Source organism: Limanda limanda, chromosome 5 (assembly GCF_963576545.1).
Source record: "Limanda limanda chromosome 5, fLimLim1.1, whole genome shotgun sequence".
Classification (NCBI taxonomy): Eukaryota; Metazoa; Chordata; class Actinopteri; order Pleuronectiformes; family Pleuronectidae; genus Limanda; species Limanda limanda.
In genome coordinates, this window is record NC_083640.1 from 28,101,131 (window position 1) to 28,124,075 (window position 22,945).

Sequence of the window (22,945 nt, forward strand, 5' to 3'; positions counted from 1 at the left end):
AACTTTGTACGTTACAGCACTCAGAGCATGCAAATTAACTTGAAGTTGTAATCTTGTACGGTGCATCAAATGGACATGTTTGAACTGTAAACTGTTCCTTTGAAATAAATTTAATGAATAAAATTCATAAAAAAAATATATTGACAAAGTGAAATAGTTAGAGGGAGGAAGGAATTTATTGGCTTCTGAATAAAATTAACTGAAGTACATTAGAAGTCAAATGTCCAACATGTTGTTGACACACCCTAAAATAAAGCACTCAGTTACATTTGGGGGATTCCATTTGAGAACCGAGGTTTCATCATTTACATAAAACAGCAAAAATAAGTACAGAAAAGCTCTTTATACAACAATTACAAATATTTGCAAAGATTAAAAATTAACATAATTTACAAAGGGTGGTCAGTGACTTCATATCCCACACATTCATGTCTAAGCTGCACCTTCATTGTACAGGAATATATCAAACATGATTTTTTTAAAAACTATAAAAGAAACACAATAACTGCTTCACTAGTACTGAAACAAAGACATTTCACATCACATCCCTCATTTTCTAACGTCAAGAGAGATTCACACCTTAATTGTTCCTTTAAATAGTTTTTCATGAGAAACTTATAGAGGTTAAGAACCTTCCAAGTCGATAGATATATATCTATTAAAAAAAAATAAACATCAATATTTCCTTCACCTACTTGTCTTAAAAAAAGTTCCATGGCTCAATACAGATATAATATAAAGCAACAGGCTTCACTATAACAATCACATATCGGTTTGTGATCCATCTCAACACGCTGCGGTGGAAAACTGCAGATTAGTCACTTTCCCTTTGTGAATGGGTCAGCGGTGAAGGTTCATGGTCGTCGGTCATAGTCACTGATCTTCCGCTTGATGTGTGACAGTTTGGACCTGAGATATTTACACCTCTTCTTCTTTATCTGGTAGTCTGGGGTCTGCAGAGGATAGAAAATAATTCAAGCAATTAAATATTGTTCTCTATTTCCCGAGGACTTTATTATACTGTAAAGAACAGCACTGTGTGTACATTACCTTCTTGTGATTCTTCAGTCTGGTGTATTTATTCATGGCATCCTGAGATAAGAATGACAGCGGGTTAATAATCTGACCAAACAGAGGACTCCACCATCCCATTCATACTAACGTTTCTAAGCCTTTTGTAACCCTTGAGCAAATTTTCCGTCCAAATATTAAATTTAATTGTATTTTTTTTGCACCAGACCCCAACATAAATTCTCTCAAGGCAATTTACATAGTAAGGTCTGAATCTGGCTATGACAGTATGTCACTCTTACTGTATTTCAGTCATGATTGGCAGAACACTGAATCAGGGAATTCAGTTAACTATAAACTCATGTGGGTCGCCATGTTAGTATGTGGGAATTTCTGATTGAGTAAGGTGCACATTTCATTCCTTCTTTGTTTACTGTCAGCTCAATAGCTTTGAGCAAAGCCAAACATCGTCGAATTGTGGCTTGTTCAAGCACATTGTTTTCTTCAAATAAACTTAGACAATTAAATTAACACAGTGTCATAGTACTTTTTAAAGTGTTAGGGTTAGTACTGACAGGACAGGGGCACTTCAGCGGTCAGTCAGAATCAACTAAGGCCAGTGCCCAACTGACCCCATCCCTGGATGCCCTGCCACTGTCCGTTAATAGGCATAGTGCCCATGTTCATCATATAAAAAAAAAATTCTGTAAAACATTAATACACTTCTTTCAAAAAGGCTGAACGTACTTTGTAGTTCTAGGTTAAGGATAAAAAATAACCAAAACCTCACTTTCAGACACATATGGACCATTTCCTACCTTTGTTCTCATTACTATTTGAATTTCTCAAATGTGTCTAAACCTATTCTAATTGTAAGCATAACCACACATTGTACACAGAGGGGTGGAATAGTCATCATCACTTCAAAGACACAAAACTTAAACTGTTACGTCACCACTCACCAAGAACTGTGGACTGCCCTCAGGCTGTCGGTCGAGCTCTCTGTTCAGGTGGGCCAGGTCTTGGTTTATGTTGTCCAGCTCAGACTGCAGGTCCTTGTACTCCTGGTGATCCAGGTCAAACTCCCGCTTGTAGGTCAGACGTTCTTGCTCATCCACAATGGAAGGAAACAACCTGCAGACGAGAACAGAATGAAATTAACCCACATGGTAATACATTATTAGCCTCCAGTAGGGCCTCTAACAGATACATTTGGCAGTGCACACAAGATGGATTTATGGTATAGAAATACAAATGTCATCATTACAATTGTTGGCTAACAGATCCCTTCATACTCACATGCTGAAGTCCTCCTCCTCCAGGTCATCTCCAGACTCTGCACCAGTGTCATAGTCCTTCAGCCTGGGCTTCAGGTTTCCCACAGAGCTGCTTATGTCCGAATCTCTGTGAACAGAATTATTGATTTTATTTATACACGTTTGTTGCAGCCTTGTCAGGTCCCTCTTGCTTCACACGCCTCCACTTCATTCTACAGCACCTGGACTCTTCCTGATACTAAGCTAGGCTCCTGATTGGGAATTAAGCTCTGCCTATAAAATTATCGAAGTTGGAGGAAGGGAAGGATGAAGGAAAGCTGTCCAAGCTGAGTATGGTTCCACCTGCCTCCACCTTAATCATACTAAACTTAATTGAGCTTAGTCCTAGACTGCTTATGCGGAGACTGTGTTCACTGTAGGGCTGTCAAACAATATACATGAGCAGTACCTTACTATTTTTCAGACGGAATCCTGAGTAAATCATCAGCACAGTGTAAATATGCTAACATTTAACTGAAGGAAGTCTGCAAACAAACAACAGGCATTGTGAGGTGTACTGTGAGGTGCACAGCTTACCCTGGTAGGTAAAGAGGCTTGTTGTCCAGTCGGTCCAGATAGTCTCTGGAACCCCCAACTTTGTCATTATAGTCATTCACCATTATCTCTGGGTCACCAGTCACATTGTTCACCTGAAGTAGAGATTTTTCATCAGTATTAGTCACTGCCGATATAACAGTGTATATACAGTGTACAACAAAAATGTCTCAAAGTTACTGCTACATTACAAATGATGTCTATTTAATATAATTTTATCTTTTTCTAAAGCAAGATGAGTATGGACAAATAATCAACATGACAATAGCTTTTACTTTTTCTTCTTAACTGACTCAAGCTATTTAGTTAGATATTTCCCCTTGATTTTAGTCATTGTATTGCAAAGATAGGTTTTTTGCAACCTACTTTTTTCTTGCCTGAGGTTTCGGTCAGGTTTTCCTCAGGCTCCTCTGATACTTGTCCTCATAAGGCTATAGAAACCAGTTCCCACCATAAGATAAACACTCAAACAAGGACTAACCGGTTTCTCTGCACGCTTGAATACTACTGATACAAGCATTACCATCAACAGGAAGCCTGAGAAAATGTCCCTCAGGCAGCACTGCTGAAATGTTTGAAAAAGTTCAAACACCTGGAATGAAAACTATGTTGGTACGAAACTAGTTTTCAGGTCAACACTTTCATTGGTGCTAACTCTTTAATTATGGGAAATGTCAGAACACAAGATTTTATTTATGTTAATTTGCACAGCCACTCATTAGAATTTAAAGTGTTCTTTAGATATTGTAGTTTTTATTTTTAGAACAAATCATCCTGACAGCACAGCACATGTAACTTCCAAGACCACACCCAGAAACTGCTAAATGAAACCATCCAACCTGCCCTGTTTGTCACCTGACACACAGTACCTGTACTTCTGCCTTTGTAAGGAAACACATTTACATTTGGCATTCCCTTGCCACAACCCTCACAACTAAACACCTAAACTCAACCCTTACCATAACCCTGAACATAATCATAACCATGAGGCTAAAGTATTTGAAAATATGTTTGTATGTGAGGACATGACAAAATGTCCTAATTCCAAAACTGGTGCTTAGAATGTGAAGACATACAAGTACACAGCAGACAAACACGCACTCACCCACTCCCCGACACTGTTGTGTGGACCGTCTGTGATGACCTTCACTTCCTCCCAGAGAATGCGCTCTGGGCCCCAGTGCCTGATCTGCGAGCGAGTCTTGACAGCGAACACCAGCAGGATGATGAGACCGACAAACACAAGGAAGCCCAGGACAATGGCGATGGCCTGCAGGAACCAAAGCATTGTATGTTACTGGGGTTAAATTACACTCACTTACATGAATAGAAAATACCATGTGGGTGGATGAGTTCATAGACATCCATTCAAAATCACAAACTTTTGACATCAGCCTCAAACAGAAATCGATCATTAAAAAACTCAACAACATTTCTAAGTGGAAACAAAGTCCTGACTGAATCTACGGATGCAGAAGCTGTGATCTGCTACTTGTTATCCATCACTGATCTTAATGACATGAGCAGTGTACACCACAGGACTCCTCATAATCTGTGTGTCTTTCAAAGTCAAGTCAGCAACAAAGACATGTCGTTGAATGTGATGGATTACCTTCAGTTTCACAATGATGTTTTACAGTCGTCAAATTTAAAATGATTAAACTGAGTGGCTGGATGAAACATTCAGACATTTTAGATAATTGACTTTAGTGAATATTAGGAATGATAATGTGAAAGCACAAGTGATATTTTGTAAGTGAGGCTAAAACTTGTTAAAGCAACACTGATATTATCTTTCAAGACATTTAGAGTTGCCTAAACCTGATTGAGTTTTAACTCTGAAGAAATGGTTTCATCAAACAGGCAGATTTCAGTAATTAAGGTGAATTTAAAAAAGAAAAATTTGGGATGAACACTTTTGCAACAAGTTTGCTTCTCCTTTTTTTTTTCTTTAAGTGTTTATCAAATATTTTGAAGCAATACTTTTATTTCTGTGGTCATTTGTGACTTTAAATGGAAAAATACTTTAAATTATACAGAACAATCTGCAATATCAGTGAATATCCATAACTGGAGACATTATTGGATTCTTGGTCAAGGAGCTATGAACTGCACCCTGCCCCACAGAATGACAAACACAAACTCAAAAAAACAAAATTAAGCATATCACACCTCTTGAGGCTCCACCACACAGTAATGGTAAAGGTATTGGTTGAGGAAGATGCCCTGGGCCTGGGTCTGTGTCTGGTACTGGGAACACAGCTGGCGGATCTGGCTGGAGTAGACCGACCCAGTGGACTGAGCGGTTGGGTTCACTGCTACCAGGTACACTATAGTGGCAATGATCATCAGAAACGCTAAGATGGCGCTGATGATGATGGTTGCTAGGTAGAACTTTACTGAGCGGGCAGCATTTTGCCTCGAAACAACCAACACGAATATAATGAGCACAGCTATAAAGGTAATGGCTGAAATGCCGATCATGAAGCCTTTGCCAGTCTTGGGATCCATTTGCGTTCCTCCACTTCCGTAGGAACTGCCACCGCCAGCACCTCCGCCTCCATATGAGCTGCCGTAATTGCCGCCATAGGAGTTACCATATGAACCGCCATACGAGCCACCGTATGTGCCTCCACCACCATAACCTGGCATCAAGCCACCTCCACCTCCAAGACCCATGAGACCCATATCGTAGTCCCAGGCCAGTGTGGAGGCCACACAGGCGAACACTGCCACACACATGATGACGATGATGATACACAATATCTTCATCACACCCGGGGGTGAGGTCCAGCGGTAGAAGTGAAGCATCTTGTCCCCTGGGTAGTAGGAGAAGGCTGGGTTGGACACATGCTCACTGCGCCTGTGTCTGCTGCTGTGGCTGCAACAGACGGGGAGAGAGGAGTGCAATTAGAGTTGTAACATAACAGAGTCATCCGTCACCTCCTCAGTAAAAGTCAAGGCAAACATATGATATAAATAGAAGGCAGTTATTCCAGTGATACTAGACAAGCCTGACATGAGTGGGGACAACTTACAATTCTTGACCTACTGATGATGAAAATATATTTTTTTTAAAGGTCAGATATTTCTGACTGATAACTGATGGAGACGAAAAGTTTTGTGTTAAAGGGATAGTTCACCTAAAAACTAAAGTCCTGCTTTCCTGACTGCTTTAATTGATTACAAATAAGCCGATATGTTGGTGTTCACGTGTTTTTGTGCATCCGATTAGCAAACAACACAGCCATCATTTTCATTTCACACAGAATTTGTTTTAAAAAAAAAACAAGACAAGCAGCTCCTGCCACACAGATTCACTTTAAAATACAAGGAGGTCATTACAGAGTTAAATTATTAATGGTGAAAAACAAGGGGTCATTGAATAACACACATACATGTGCACAGTGACACTAAAAGTAAAAATGTAACTCCTCTCGAGAAAGAAATACAGTTTGCATGGGGCTTGAGTTAAAATATGTTTCATGGCCTGTGTGACCAGTAAGGAAATAAGAAATCTGAAAAATTTATTAATTTAAAGTGATATTTCAAAAGTCAGAAAGTCTTTATGTTCAAGAAGCTGAATATGAATGTGTCATAAACAACCATCCAAATTGTGGGGAGAATTTTTTTTGGATTTACTGATTTATTGGAGTATCTTTTTAAGTGGTAATGCTGAAACAGATCAAACAAAATTGAAAAATAAGCCTTCTTCTAAAAGCACTTGTGTGTCGTGTGATTTTATCCTCAGGCTATTTATTCTTCTATTTATAATGTACTAGTACCAGTTCAGTGTCAGCATAGAATTGCCTGGCCAAATATTTAAATTCAAAACACATCCTCAAAGGGAATAGAACTCATATTTGCTGGAGCAATTTAGCTGGACAGAAATGTAATTTCTAGGAGACAGGGCTGTCTGGAAAGAGGAAACAACTATGATGTGAATGAGGAAGCCCTCAGCTAGTAGAAGAAGAAGAAGACGAAGAAGAAGACAAATAAGAAGACGAAAGAAGAATCTAAAGAGATGTTAATATAGGTATATCTCCAACTGAATTAATTCAATTGTGTGAGTCTGTTCATGCCTCACATGACAGATCCAATCACAAGTGGATAGCTCTAAGTAAAGGTGTGAATGAACCCAAGACGTATGGAGGACGCTCACTCAGACCATAATAGGAAGTGGGCCACATTCTTCAGTGTGAACATGCATGTGTCCTGGACCACATGAAAGGACCACTGAGTTTGACCCACAAACCGAAAGTATTTTTCTTTTGCTATTTCAAATGAATCTTGGTCTTTGATCAGTGCGTTTATTTACGTATATAGCAGGTAAATAAGATCTGATTATAAGTAGTCAGTCCTAGGTGACAGGTGTGAACTCATGTACTTAGTACAGTAGTAAGGGAAAGACGTGGGTCGACTTACTGTTTACTGCCACCTGTCGGGTATGCTGGGGGGCCATGTTTGTCTCTCGGCATTCTGATATCCAGATGGCACTCACCTTGTTAAAAATAACCTGTAAAATGCTAATCATGAGTATCAATGTCACATCAACTGTTGTGTCATCCTTTGTGTTTTTTTATCAAACTCAATACAGTGACAATGAATGCTAATTTTCAGACTATTTGCCGCACATCAAATATTATTTACATTAATGTCACAATTTCTCAAAGCGCTGGAATGTGTTTTCCTTCCTCACAGGTGGCGTTGCTTTAATTTGTAAACAGATTTATACAGAAATGGATATAGTGTTGCTCGAATTATGTTTGGGTATAACTTGAAAATGTTCAGTGTTAGTGCCAATATGACAATATTGATATTAATACTAAAATGAAAAGATTTGTAAACCTATCATTGCGAAAAATTCAAATGTTTATCTAGAACCTTTTGTTTTTGACAAGAGCCAGAACTTTCAGCAAATAATACATCGTCCAAATTGACAAAATTAAGTAAACAGTAACAGGGCAGCAAATCTAACTGGATTTACAATGCCTGCTTTCAGTGCTTATATTTTTTGATTCTCTGTGCTATACATTTCTGCTGAAAACAAGTTGCTGCAGGACAACATAAAACAGTCATTTACTTGTGTGTGGGAAGTAAGCACATTCTACAGAGTGCATGGGGTGACCCCTCCATTCAAAACAAATGTTTGGATTTTCATACAATAAGCACAATATAGACAATGTTAACAAAGTCTAAACACTGTATTAAATTGCGACTGAACTTGCAAAGAAAAAATGCTCATATTGTAGATGCCTGCCTATATTCTTATCAAATTATACCCAGAGAAAAAGGCTTCACACTTGTAGACTTAAATAGCTTTGTCTATCATTACTTCAAATCAAAACAGAATTACTCATATTTTACCAAAATCAATTACTGTAGCCTGTGCACTGTCTACTTACAAATGCCTCTTACATCATAGCCGCTCGCTTGAATTAAATAAACACTTGTACAAAGTTGGAGATTTGGATTTTTTCCTGTTTTATAATTTAATAAATCACTGAATTAAGGGGATTTAGAATCAATGGATTCGGGTGATGAAAGTACTTCTGGTTGTTTTTGTGGAGAGACAACAGAAACAGTGACCTTCCTCAGGTATCTGCTGAGGAAGACAGTCATCACAGGTTGTTTGTGGTGAAACAAAGCAGCAGCATGTGGGTGGAGATGTTCTGGCGCACAAACAGAGACTCCCTCCCTGCTCAGTTAGTTTCTATTTACACTCAAGTTTACAGGGAAACAGACTAAAGACAAACACAGCTTCCAGGCTTTTGTATTTAAAAAAAACATCTTTAAAGACGACAGAGTAAAGAAATACAGCTTAAACAGTCTTTAAAAATATAAAACGACGCAAAATGCTCAACAAACGCAAAAGAAAATTAAGGCAGGTGAATTTGCAGGTACATTTAGTCAGAGAAATGGCGTCGGCCTAATTAAACTGTTTTGTAATTTGCTGCTGTTAATGCTAGATTTCACAGTACATTTAAAGCTCTATCGTGTCGAATCTCCTTCTCGTTAGTTCATCTGTGTATGGCACGCCAAGCCCGGGTTATTCTACTCCTACACAGCCGGAACATTTGAAACACACTCACCTCTACACGACGCACCGTCTGATCCTGACACAAACAGAAGCGACGCTGAGCTAAAACACTAAGCGCGCGGCCCCGTACTCTGCAGCGCGCACTCGCGGAGTAGAAAAAAGACGCACCTCCAGGTGTGTGCCGGTCACGTGAGCTGTTCCCCAGGTATGACAGGACTAACCTGTCCTCTCTCTCGCTCTCTCTCTCTCTGTACCTGCTTTTCACCTAAGGTACAAGGGAAAGGCCTCCATCCACTCATCCATCTATACCCACCTACCCACCCATCCATCCATCCATTCATCCATCCATCCATCCATCCATCCATCCATCCATCCATCCATCTATCCATCTATCCATCTATCTATCTATATATTTATTTAAGAGACTTGAATGTGATGCAGCTTAAACCCTATTTGAAAGGCCCAAACCTCATCTTATTTAGATTGTCAAGTAACTCTCTGTCTCTTATATATGTTTTTCTAGTATTATCACAATTTTTTTTGCTGTTTTTAAGAAATTCATCAATATGATTGATTTCATAGACACTCTTAAAAGAGTATAAACACTGCTTGTATTAAATTGTGACTGAATTAGCTAAATTTAATTACTAAAACAGAGCTTGTATCAATATTTTAATTTTCAAGTTTTTCCATCTATTCAAATTTCCCCCCCAGTATTATCAACTTAATGTTTTTAATTTACATAAAGCATAAGCATGTGTAAGAAATCCTACCTATTTATCCTACATAATATAAATGTGGATTATATCACTAAATAAAAATGCTGCACTCATTAAATGCTCATTCTGATTGTGACAGTGGATTAAGTTTCAGAAGTGAATTACAAAAGGCTGTTTCGTTGGGTAAGGCATCCTCACTGTTGCCAAACTTGATTCCATGAAAAACACATTGCTCCAGGCTTAGTCAGTTCAGGAGGGTGAGTTTGGGTGTGAGTTTTTTATTTCCTTGTGCCGTTCTCCAGCTCATCCAGGTCATTTACGATTGAAAGGATAGTCCCTGCCCCTGCATTTGACTGTTTTATAGACTGAGAATAACCTGTATTTCCCACATAACCAGTCATCTGAGAGCAGAGCCACACCTTCAGTAGTAAGCATGGATTCTTAAGGGATTAGTTTACCTCCACCACCACTGTGACCATTAATTATAGTTCAGTTTTTAATGCATGGACACTCTGTCTCACTCTGTATCAAAATAATAGTGATTAATTAAACATATTTTGCCTCATTTGATATTTAAAAAAAGTTAGACCACAATTTGAAACAAAACTATTGGTTTTGATAAACACATTGTGTAACTGTATTAATCAGACTGCACAGTATTACAAAGGGTGTCAACCCTCTGGATGACCTGGTTTACATTAAATGGCCACAAAATGTGACCTGATCTAAGATCACAAGTACAGTCAAACACAAAGTGATTAAACCATGATAATCCTATGAGTCTTTATTGAACTTTACCATTTAGAAAAGTTAGCCAGCCCTTACATTTCAGAGCTGGTTCATGATGAAATGCTGTACACATAGTGCTACATGACGAAACATTTACCCAGCAGTGTTGTTGAGTCTCATTGTGTCTTTGGTAGATTTTAGGTCACAGTGATGCTGCACTGGAGAGTTGTGACTCATGCTCTACACATTCACCATTGGCGTGTGTGTGGTTGATTCATGACTACAGATGTTAAACCCCGATGAATCCTTCAAATCTTTAGCTGATAAACTTGCCTTCATTTTCACCTAATCAATAATTTTGCAGTTTAATTGGTTCGTATCAGTAGACTTTATAAGTAAATCATCCAGGTTTACTAAATCCTGGCTGTTGGCTTCAGATGTTAATAGCTGAGAGTTTCACACACATTTTCCAACCCACACTGTGAACATTTGAATGAAGTTTTCAATATGGAAAAGAACTATACTTATTTGCATTAGATCAAAATTAATTGTTTGATTAAATTGTGTGTGATCTGTTGAAGTAAATTTATACATAAATGCAGGTGATTAGAAAGAGTTCTGTTCCTTTTCTTGTCACTGAAGAGGAGAATATCACCCTCACATTTCTACTGTACTGAGTATAAACAATGATTTCAAACAAAGACATAGAAACTTGTAGCTTTGTTTTGATTTTCCAAATTTTTTCCCCCACTGGCTTCCCTCATTCATTGCCGCTGCCCTTCAAAAACTGAGCTTAAATGGCCACAGTGAATGACAGTCACAAAAACAATAGTTTCATGGTTAAAGTTTTCTTTTTTTAAAGGCAAAATACAAGTTTGTAAAAAAAAAAAGGTGCTTAATTGGTATTAAAAAGATGAACACTAATCAATTAAACGTGAATGTACAAATAAGTTTTCAAATTGAGTGACTAAAAATGATTAAAACAACAATCTTTTACTTCACTATTTGTAACAGGTTGGGAGATGGTTAAAAAATTCAACTGGAGAGAGTTTTTAGTGACCATCTAAAACCTAAACACTTATAACATGACAAAAAAGTAGATCAGCCTCCTCTATATGACACAGAGTACAGTATATAGAAACATATTTGAACAAATATAAACTGTTAACCTAACCTACAAGTCTTCTACATACACCTCTGTCTGTTGCAGAACGGCTACTCTTCCTTTATACATCAGCCTTCATAAACTTTGCCATCTGCTTTATTTACAGCCAGATCATTTGATCTTTCCAGGCAGTGTTGAGTCAACCACAGAATCCATTTCTTGTAATTACTTCAGCAAACACATGCATCCAGCTATGTGCACCAAAGTGTTTTCAACATCCACAGATTGGCCTTTTTGCAGGAGTCAGTTGATCAGTTTCCATTCGTTGCCAAAATTTTTCTGCTACCCTGGACTAAACACATACCAGACTTGAGACACAGTGATGAAACTGATATTCATCATCTTATCTCTGGATGAAATGGCGAGTTGATGACATCAGTATCACGACAATCTGTGATGCAGACTGCACGTGTTGTGTCATGTTAAATCTAAAACCCCCATGTTTATTTGCCATCGTTCCAGTCCGCGACCTTGTTGTACTCATGAATCTTCTGTTTCATGTGAGAGAGCTTGTTCTTCAGGTACTCACACCTCTCCCTCTTTTCCAAATATGTCGGGTCCTGACGAGAAAAACGGAAAATAATTCAATGTATTTCATCTTTGGTTCTTCTCCTGGTGATGACACTCCTATATATAAAGGGAAAGTGTTTATGGCAGTATTTAATTTTAAAGTTAAAGCTCATTATCCTAAAACTTTATTTGTTACTTAGTTGAAGTACTTTTGGCAGTACAGACTAGCTTGTTGGGTATGACGTGATTAGCTGTTTACACCAGGGGATTTTCTGCTGACACAAAATGACTCTCCTCTCGGGGCATTCTTGAGAGAACACATTCACAAGGCAAAAAATGTGGTTTGTGATATCACAGTGATCTTGACTTCTGACCAAAATCTAATCAGGTTATGATTGAGTACAACTGAACATTTATACCCAATTTAAAGATATTCTTAAAAAACATTCTTGAGATGTGTCCTGTCCACAACAGTGTTACGGATGGAAAGACGGATGGGCAACCCCAAAACAGAATGCCTCTGGCCACTGGCGATTGGCCAGAACATGAAAATAGACACTCTATAAATTAGAAGTTTCATAATAGAGCTTATAGCATCTCTTTAGATACCTAATGCCTTCTTTAAACCCCACTGGCCTAGTGTGTATAAGCTTTCTATTAAAAATGAATGTACAATAAGGCTCCTTGTTTCTGCCGGCTGATTACAACATGGTTACATTCTGTTACATTACATTCATTAACTTCAGCCTCAACAAAACGTCTTTTAAATTTTATTTATTTTCCATTTCGTAAATAGTTATTTAACCGTCAAGCTGCTAATAATAATAAATCACTGTAAATCATTTTCAAAGTTCATTCTTGCTTCCAGAGCAGGTAGATCCAGTAGAAGAAAACAATTGGTAGTTCAAGAAATAATTCAAGGGGTGAAACCTGGACATCAATCACACTATGGTACATTGTTAATTTTAAATTTTAACACTCTCTTCTAATTTTATCGCCCTATTTGAACAGTCTGAGCACATGGTCCATAGCACATGGCACAAGTGAGTTAAGCACAGTTTGCTAGTTTAACAGTGGGAAAACAAACGTTGTCCTGCCAGGAGCATAGTTCAAAAAGGTTGGACATAATCTCATAATGAGTGGGTTTTGCTCATAACATGAACTAATCCACAGTGCCATCTCCCATTCCCTTTAAACCCCTGGATCACCTTGTGGATTGTTATTATACAGGCATATTTGCAGGTAGTAAGAGGAATGTTTCTTTGTAGAAGAGGTCCACTTGCTTTGCACATGAAACATGCAGCACTGACTTCAGACCAGGTTGTTGTTGTCAAAAGCAACACCGCCTTCCTCTGCTTTAATTATGTGCCTGAACACATTTTTAGACCTCCGACACAAATACATTTTAATAATGGGGGTGCTGCGATATGTCCCGATATTTTCTTTTAGTTAGTTTGTTCCAATGATGGTAATACATTTAGCATTATTTACTGAGCCTTAACATGAGGTGCTGCATTATTACTTTAGTTAAAAGAAAACCGGAAGTCTATGTAATAAACTGTGTTCATCATGGTTGAAAGATTTGGGTGTAACAGACAAGCAGGGTTTAAAAAGACACCCCTGATTTGACCTGTGCTAAAAGTCTGAATATCCAGGCCTCTGTTTTCGCTACATTCAACAATAAAAATGACTAGAGTAACCCTTTCATGTAAGTAAAAATGAGGTCAGAATATAATCAAAGTGAAGGTGGAGTATTTTTCGTAAAAATACATTTTGTTGCACAGGGGCACAGAGGAATGTCAAAGGTTTATAGAAGCATCTCTCAGACATATAGGTATATTTCTAACTCATCTCAACCTGGCATACACTCACAACCTCCTCAGGAATATCAGGATTGATACAAATATATATTTATATATAGAACATGATAATTTCAAACACTTGTCTGACAGAAGGGGTCAGCTAACTTATTGGGGTCTATATTGATTTATATGTCTTACCTCTAGTTATAATTATCGAACACAATTATAACTTTTTCTCTTGGATACCATTGTAATTTTGTGTGGTTAATCAAGAAGTAAACCAGGTGGTGGTGTGACAACATTACACTCTCTCAATTAGGGTTTTACTTGTTTAAATGTATACATGTTTGTCCAACTGGCCTCAATGTTGATCAATGCCTCAAATATTTCCTTCTCAGTCAGCAGTGGAGAGCTGAGACCAACAAGAAGTACATTTTATTGTTGCCCTCTATTTCTGCCTCCTCTTTCCAATAGATTTAGCTCCTCAATCGTTTACTCCAGTTCAGATAAATACAAAGTAAAATCGCTTTTCTTTGTCATGGTCCACTGGGTGATCAATGATCATACTTAGCTTTTTAAGTTTTCTTTTAAGAGAATATAACCCCAGTGACAGTAAGCCTCATGTGAACAAACTAGTATGAGCAGATCAGGGGTGATTAGATCAGCCAACAAGATGCCCTGGAATTAGACTGCTCTGTGCCAGGCTGCTATGCACTGTGTTTCTTTTCATTGAGACTTAGCGACAAGTGTTTGAAATGATTAATACAAAAACCTGCTTTATTTGTAAAGCTGAGGTTCATGCTACTTGCCCCAAAATACAATGTTTTGTGAGAGTCTTTGTCCCCCTGAATCTGAATAACAGAGGTGGGAGTGCAAATATTGAAGCTACAGAAGCCCATTTAAGGGGAGGTCTACATAAACCAGAATGATCCTTTAATCAGAGCATGAAAATTTATGACGTTTACTTACGGTTTTCTTCCTCTGATATTCCATTAAAATGCCACTGATCCGCTCCTTCTCCTGAAACAAGGCAACATGTTAGTTGACATAGCTGTGCAGTGTGTATATAAGTGTATTCCAGTTTGTTTGTGTGAATGTGAGTGACATTTGTACCATTTGGCTTGACGGCCGGGAGGGAAGATTCTGTATCATCTCGTCCATATCCTCAAACTTTGAAGCCATTGCCTGAACCTCACTGTGCAGCTCCTTATACTCAGCATATTGGTCATTGAACACAGCCCTGTACTGGTCCCTTTCCTCCTCTGAGCGTATGTTGGGGTACTTCCTGGGGAAACAGGACAAAAGAAAACACACGTTCTTAGGCAGTGTGATGCAGCATGGAACGTAGCGCAAACCTGACAGTTCCTGAATGCACGTATTGGGAAACGGCTTTAGGGTGGTTAGAGGTTTTAAATGTTGGTTTCGATAAATTTCTGTTAATTGCCCAGCCCTACTATTGACCTTAGTCAAATAAGATATTATTTTGATCATTATTATGGTTGAGTAGGAGTTGTTAATACATTATTAAATTCATATTGTGTTTACTTGTTACAGCAAAGCATAGCCCAATTATGAGTTATGTCCAAAATACACTTCATTTAAGATTATTTCTTAAATCTCTGATTTCCTCTGAGCCGCGTTCATGTTCGCACGCACACCGGAAACACACACACAATGCACCCAAGCTCTTGACCAAGGGCATCGCTACATCCACAAGCATCGTTACTCCAGGTTGAGGACTTTTAGGCTTAAACTATTTTCATTTTATTGCGACATATGTATCATCAGTTTCTTCAATTTTGTGGTGAACTATCCCTTTAAAACCCCAACCTGAAATAATTACAATGCTTCCATTTTTTCCATTTGGAGCATTTTCTTTAAAATTTAGCAAAATCTGCAACTGCTTTTTATTTTACACCCAGGCATGTGTCATCAAATCTGGTAAAAGTATTCAGAAAATGCTGTTGACATGACAGTGTCTTATTTACACTATTATCTTAATCTGGTTAATATTGGAATATAGGTATCCAAACCTCTTCACCTCAAGACAGTCAACATATCACTGGGAGAGAATGAGAAATAACACAATGTTCAATGATCACAAGTGATCTGTACTAATTGACTAAATTAATGCTTAAAATCTTTGTTGATGTGGGAACCATGGAGAATTACAACAAATTCAGGGACTACATCTTTTATGAAAGATATGTGTCTTCCTATCCAGAGCCTCTATAAAAAGTGATATTTTGGGAAGGTTGGATTGAGAAGGTAAGACTTACGCCACATAGTCAGCTATGACTACAGGTTTGGGGATGTATCCGGCTGGTATGTGACCTTGCAGGATCTCTGGCTCCAGCATCCTCACAGGAGCAGCTGCAGAGTTGTTTGGGGCGTCCATGAGGTCTGGCATGATGGTGGGGAGAGGAGTCTGCTCGGAGGCCCTGGAGCCTGGACCCAGCTGCAGCAGAGGACCAGAGTCATGTGGTCAATTTATGTACACTGTTTATAATTCATTGTCTACCAGAACACAAAATAAGCAAAACTTGATACTTACTATAGACAGAGGGAATGATGATGTAGTTTTCATCTAGGTTAAGAAAAGGTAAGTTATTCATTATATGTTCAATGTTCCAAGTTTTATAAAAAACAATTCAATGTTATTGTGTTATTTACTTTTAATTCTACAGGTGTATGATAAGATTTAAATAACTAAGTTTTAATAATTTTTTTCAGCCGCACAATATAATTTTTTTGAAACATGGAAATGTTGGAGAAGAACAGATATACACAGAATATTTTGTCTAAACTGCAAAAGATAACACTTTTTTATAAAATATGAACATGTTAAAGAGAATATTAAGTCACCAAAATAGTCACTGATCTTTCAGTTTTACACACTGGTGTGTACATTTTAAATGGGTCACAGCTACAGCTTTTAGTTAAAATGTTACCTATGCTAATTAGGAACATATGAAAACCTGACATTCAGATGAAAACAATTCTGAAGTTTAAAAATGCATCATGAAACCAAGGTAAAGTGTCTTAAAAAACTTCTTAAGAACAAATTTGAGATAATTCTTACGAAGATATTGATGAATGATGCCCATTGATATCATGGTCAAATTTGTAACGCTTTCCCTCGAAACCCTGCACTTAGACTCACATATTTCCTTCTTGTGCTTAGTTATGCTCTGCTTGGGTTCAAACTGTTAGCTTGCACTCACACGCAGATCTCCTGGGCTCCAGCCTCAGCTCTTCTTCTCACGCTGCTTCTTCCCACATGTGAAATGTCTGCACTCGAATTTCACCTTTTTGGGCGGTTACTTGCACTCCAGTAAAGGACTCTTAAAGAAGTAAAGCCAACACACCCACAACGAGGGCCGGACAATGTCATTTGTCAACACTAAAGCTGGCCTTTAATTTTTCTTTCATGCGCGCACAGAAGCAGCTGAAGCTGGGGCAGGCATTGTGTCCATGCAACAAAATCTGTGCAAGAGCATAGTTTGAGCACAAGCAGAGCAAATATAAGCACAAGTTTTTTTTATGAACACTGATTATCAGACATTGTGCTTTGAAAGCTATGGTAAGTTTCAGAAAATGGTCTAAAAGAAGAAAACATTACATACAACATAGGATTAAACCTTCTGGCATTCTTTGTGACAAGGCTTTAAGAGATTAAGCTTCAAACAAACACTCGGTTAATATTATACTCAAATTGATGCTTCTGTTTTGCTTGAAAATCTATAAAAAAAATACTGATATAACAGATATAGCATCTGGCCCCATCTTTTTGGGTTTGAGGTAACTGAACGGAAGCAGCGAGAAATTACTCTGAACTGTATGCAGAGGTTTTCAGCAATTAGTGGTTTATAGCTTTCAAGTGTGTTTGTAGGTGTGTGTCAGACCTCCTGTTCCAGTGCCTCCCTCCTCATCCTTGCTACTTCATGCCTCCACAGCTTCAGACACACTCCTGCACTAATGAAGTAGAGCGCCATGGTGATGAAGAGGAAGACGATGGCTGCATTCTGGCCAGCCTCTGTGCGACAAAACGCCCCGTTTATTCCATTATTGAAGACTGGTATGTTGCACATCCCCCCTCGAGTGGTGTCCCTGACATACACCACCCCTGCTGAAAGGTAGAGCACAGCCAACACAAGGTTGATGGAACACTCTGTGAGTGGCCACCAGGAAGAGTCTAGAAGGATGGCTCTGTAGTACATTGACATCCCAAGAACGACTAGAATAACAGTCACTATCCATGCCATACCAGCCACCACCAGGACAAATGGAGTTTTGGGGCCTGTGTAGTAACTGCCCCCCGATCCACCTGCCCCTCCACCAAGTCCTCCAAACAGCTGTGGACTGGAGTATCCATACATATTAAACCACTCGTTGTCTTTGTGAACATATGCACAGACACAGGCAAACACAGCCGCTCCAAGCAGTAGCTCCACGCAGCCAAGGATTCTCAAGAGGCCAGCCCAGGACTTCATGTAGGCGTAACGCAGGTGATACTCTTCCACCCGCTCCTGATAGGTCTGTGTTGATAGATTGGTGGGCACTGCAGATGCAGAGTCGAGAGCTTCAGCACCCAGGAGCAGTCCGTCTTCCTTGTGAGCGTTGTAGCTGCTCCCGGGGCCTCCGTTGTGGCCCCAGTTGGAGCCAGGAAGGGACGGAGATGGAGGGGCGGAGTGGGGGGGTGAGCAGGGGACCCCTGTTGTGGTGCGGCCGTTGGAACTCTTCTTGGATGAGGCTGCAGGCGAGTGAGGGGCAGTTGACGGAGGGATGGACCGTCCCTGGCTGTCACGGTTGCCGCTATTGCCCCTGAAAAAGTTCTTGACTGAGTCAGGGACAAAACGATGGACTGGCTTAATGTCCATGGCATCACTCTCGCTCTCTGTTGGGTCTTCATTGCTGGAGGGGTAGAAAGATTCAGGACCAACAGCTGGTTGACCAGGTAGAGGGGGAGGGGGAAGGGGGTCTAAGCTGAGAGCTGGCACTGCTCCATTCATGGGTGCCAGGGGAAAGGGAAAAGTATTATGCCATAAGGGATCCAGAGGGACCTGGTCATAGTGAGGGACCTCTCGCACCCGGTCGAACCTGGTGACAGAACCAACTCCTCCTGAAGACATCCGGACCTGGTCTCTATAAAGAGAAACAGTGTTTGAACAGATGCCGACAAATGGATCCACATTAGCTGGAAATAATACGTATTAAAACTAGAATCCTACTTTATTTTTAGCTTTGAAAAGATTTTTTCTAATGGTTGTGACATTGCAATCACACACCACCCAACACCAAGCAGTCAGGTGAACTCACAGGTTATAAAAAAGCCATCAGTGTATTCTGAGACGAGAGATATTATATACACGCCTGATATGACCCCGGCATCAGGAACAACATTTTTTATTTCTCGGTGTGTGTCATGGTTGACGACAAATGACACTGAATTGGTGACTGAAAGTAACTCAAACTGAAGGTGAGCGCACCTGACATGTTTTTCATAGTAAGACTGCGCACACAACTGAAATAAGTACACAATGTCACAGGTGAAGCTGGAAAGTATCCTGTAAACTTTGATGGATTTTTAGACAGTTTGAGAAATATTTTTACATCATTGTCAAAAACCTTTGACTGACCTGGTAGTTTGTATCCAACTTGCTCATTATGTGATTGCGTATTTCTTATTACCTTTTTGGGGGATTTCAGTGAGATGAGTAAATATGTCATCTTTTTTAAATAAATTGACGGTTTTGTTAAGCTTTGTGATTGGATCATCATTATCAAAGATTCAGGTGTAAAAAAACAGTCAAAACATATTTTTGACACACAGTTTTCGGAATTGTGTCTGTACAGAGTTGTTTAAATGATCTTCCTCGTATTTTCACAGATCTTTCCAAGATCAGTATCTTTTGACCCTAACTTGAGCTGTGCATTTGAATATTTTTCAAATTGCAGTAAAATTGTGGACCTAAACAAATATTAAAAATATTCCTTCAGTTTTACAGTTGCAGACAAGAATAAAAGCATTTTATAATTTCTATATGTTTGAATTCCAACTTATGTGTGTATTGCGTTCAAATTATTACGATTCATTATAGGGTAGTTTTAGCTTATTATAAACTAAATGATACTTTCTGATACTCCAAATACAATTAAAAACATTCATTCAGACTGCAAACATGAAGAATAAAACTGGCTTTCCTGCCTCTTCACTGACTTCTCTAATCTTTGTGGTACACAGTTCTTGTTGTGTTTTTTTTTTCTGATGCACATTCAATTTCTCTTCTTGTCCTTTTGGCTTTTATTTAGTTTCAGCCAATTTAAGATAAGATAAGATAGGACTATCAATTCTGAAAGAACGTCCTGTGTCAGCCTGATCCAGATTACAGTAATACAATTTGAGTCCGAAGAATAATATTTTATATCAAGTCTAAATAAATATCAATGAATGTACACAAAGGTTTAAAGTGTATTATAAGCTAAAATACAAAATACTAAGTGTATACAAAGTAATTGTACAACCTGTGCCTAATAGAAATAACAGTAGAAATGAAAATAAAATAAGTACTTTCATAGTGACAAAAATCTACAAACCTGTTGGTGCGATTCAGTTCAGACAAAGTAAACTTTATATATCCCACAGTAAACCATTTGTGTGTTGACTTTTGAAAGGTCCTGGATAATAAACACCAGGTCATTGATAACATTGATAACTAGCTCCCACCATTATTTATATTAATTCACTTTGTTTTTTGATAATTCATTTGAGTATTTATTATAAATTCAGTTGAATTGTAATAGCACCAATCTATGCTTAGCTAAGTTTGCAGTTTAACATAACTTGTGTAAACGTTTCGTCCAGTGGTAAAAAACCTGAGGGACATTGCAACACTGGTGATAGCACTTAGCGTCACTCAGCCACTTCCACACTGAACCAGAGACAACGGAGAATATTAACTGCGGGTCACACTCAGACGCTCGTTGAACGCAACGGATCTCGCCTGTCGGCTGTTTTTACGTGTTTTAATCGACGTTAGTGTCGTTAAAACAAACATGACTCTGACCTACCTGCTGATATTCCTCCGTGTGTTGGTCGTCAGGTTAAAAACAGCCCGTGAGTCGCCCTCCTTTTGTTCTGGAGCAGATGTGAGCTGCAGGTGAAACTCACCTGTCCTGTCTGACACGATCACGGTGCGTTCACGGCCTCCGCTCCCATCCGACTTCACAACTCCTAAAAACAAGATTTCTACAACAGATTGATGTTTTGCTGTGATCATGGGAAGTGGGGGATGATGCTCTGTGTAAAAGGTTGATTGTTTGAAGCTATCTCTGTCTTTATATTAGGAACAACACAGGAGTGAGCTTGGACACGAGATGAGTTAATATGAGTGTTCAGATGAAGAAGCTCTTCACATGTGGTGAAACATCTGTGAGAACATTTGACTTTGACCTGGATTCCTGTGACTGAATGAACCCACTGCAAAGTCAATGTAACCAAATAAGACAGTGTTACCGAGCAAGACGCTCTTATAGCAGGACAATTTTCAATTGTTTTGATTCTAAAGCTGGACTAAAAAAAGTATTAACTGGGCTCACACAGCATGAACTCACTTTACCATTAAGGCATTAGCAACTAAAATTCTATTTGAGCGTTTGCAATGGTAAACCTGTTAGCAGGATATTATTATTATTGTTAATATTATTTATAATAATTATATTATTATTAGTACTAGTAGTACTAGTAGTAGTAGTAGTAGTAGTAGTAGTAGTAGTGACAGTAGTAGTATTCTCATTGAAAAGAGAACACATTGGATTTACTCAATTCAAAACATTGTTTGCACACAGATGATTTGCTTCATCTATCAGCAATTTACAGAATTGGGTTGAATCATCACAAACTACTATGTTCAATCAAAGTGCTTGGTGTTGATACAAAGTAATTCAAATATGGTTTAGTAAATAATGAAACAATAACAGTAAATTAAACAATTTGGTCATTATACTCTAACACTATTTGATTACTTTATTCCAACACAATTTGATCCTTATTATAGCAATTCAGTCCCTTTTATTCCAATATGATTTAATCACATCAGCCCAACACTATTAGACCTCTTATTTCTAGCAATAATTGTTAAATAGTATTACCTAGTAATACTTTGCTCAGCTACACCTCTTTCTGAGCTTTATTGTGCACCTGATACAATCAGACAAAATTTGTCTCAACTGGAAAAGTAATCATATAATATTTTTGTTGGAGCTTGTTCTTGTTTAACTTAGGGCTGCTATTATTACAGTCTTATACATCAGCATGAGACAATAAGAGTGACTTTCATCTTCCAAATAATAACAATTTCTACACGTTTACTCAGCTATTTCGGTCTTCACCCACATTGTTCCTGGATGAACATATCAGTATTATTATATGTTTTCCTTAAATTGATTCAAGAGCATGTCTTGGCAAGTTTGACAGCACTACTTATTCCTTTCATATTTACATTGTGTCAATCTTTTGCTAAATACATTGTATAAAATAGAAATATATGGAAAAAAAAAATGTTGTTAGAAGATTAACCTGAATCGCAGCTGAATGGTTTTAATCAGTCAATCACCTTTTCAACCCAGGTCAGGATTAATATCTCCACTAGACACTATCTACAGGACAAACTGTGCTATAGCAGGAAGTCAACAGCGTTTGGATCTGAGGCTCAGAAATACATTCTTGGGGAAGTGAAGAGGTCTGTGTTCCTGTCCATACCTGTTAACCCTTATCTTAACCTGAAACTAACCTTATCCCCAACTCCAGCCAGTCATGACATACGATGCTTAACATGACAACAGCCTTAGCCTGAGATGGGGTAATTCAGCAATTTTGTCTATTGTAGGTGAACATGAAATTAGGAAAGAAGGATTATTCCTAATTTTGGAAAAAATAAGTCTAATTTCTTTTCTCATAGATTTTAAATATGATACAGATATCTCGCCTTGTAAACAGACATTTAGATCCTATTACAGAATTTTGTTGTTAAAATGTCCAAGACATATTATACATGTTGCTGTCCCCTAGCATCTATCAGCAAGTTTCAATGCCCCTT

General features: G+C 38.4%; 1 protein-coding gene across 1 annotated transcript; it reads right to left on the reverse strand.

The window, feature by feature from the left end:
* Positions 1-854: 854 nt before the first annotated feature.
* On the reverse strand, positions 855-18,979 carry LOC133002209 (MARVEL domain-containing protein 2-like). Its single transcript, XM_061071974.1, has 13 exons — positions 17,753-18,979; positions 16,127-16,305; positions 14,961-15,132; positions 14,817-14,867; positions 11,987-12,095; positions 7,308-7,383; positions 5,055-5,763; positions 3,988-4,152; positions 2,865-2,977; positions 2,311-2,415; positions 1,974-2,145; positions 1,051-1,092; positions 855-953 (listed from the first exon to the last, which is right to left on the reverse strand). The coding sequence occupies exons 1-13, from the start codon at positions 18,977-18,979 to the stop codon at positions 855-857; spliced, it is 3,219 nt and encodes a 1,072-aa protein (XP_060927957.1).
* Positions 18,980-22,945: the final 3,966 nt, after the last annotated feature.

Coding starts and splice junctions, on each gene's coding strand:
- LOC133002209 (XM_061071974.1), bottom strand. CDS start 18,979: ATGTCTTCAGGAGGAGTTGGTTCTGTCACCAGGTTCGACCGGGTGCGA. Junction 5,764..7,307: donor CCGACAGGTGGCAGTAAACA/GTAAGTCGACCC, acceptor CGTCTGTTGCAG/CCACAGCAGCAGACACAGGC. Junction 954..1,050: donor GACTGAAGAATCACAAGAAG/GTAATGTACACA, acceptor TATCCTCTGCAG/ACCCCAGACTACCAGATAAA.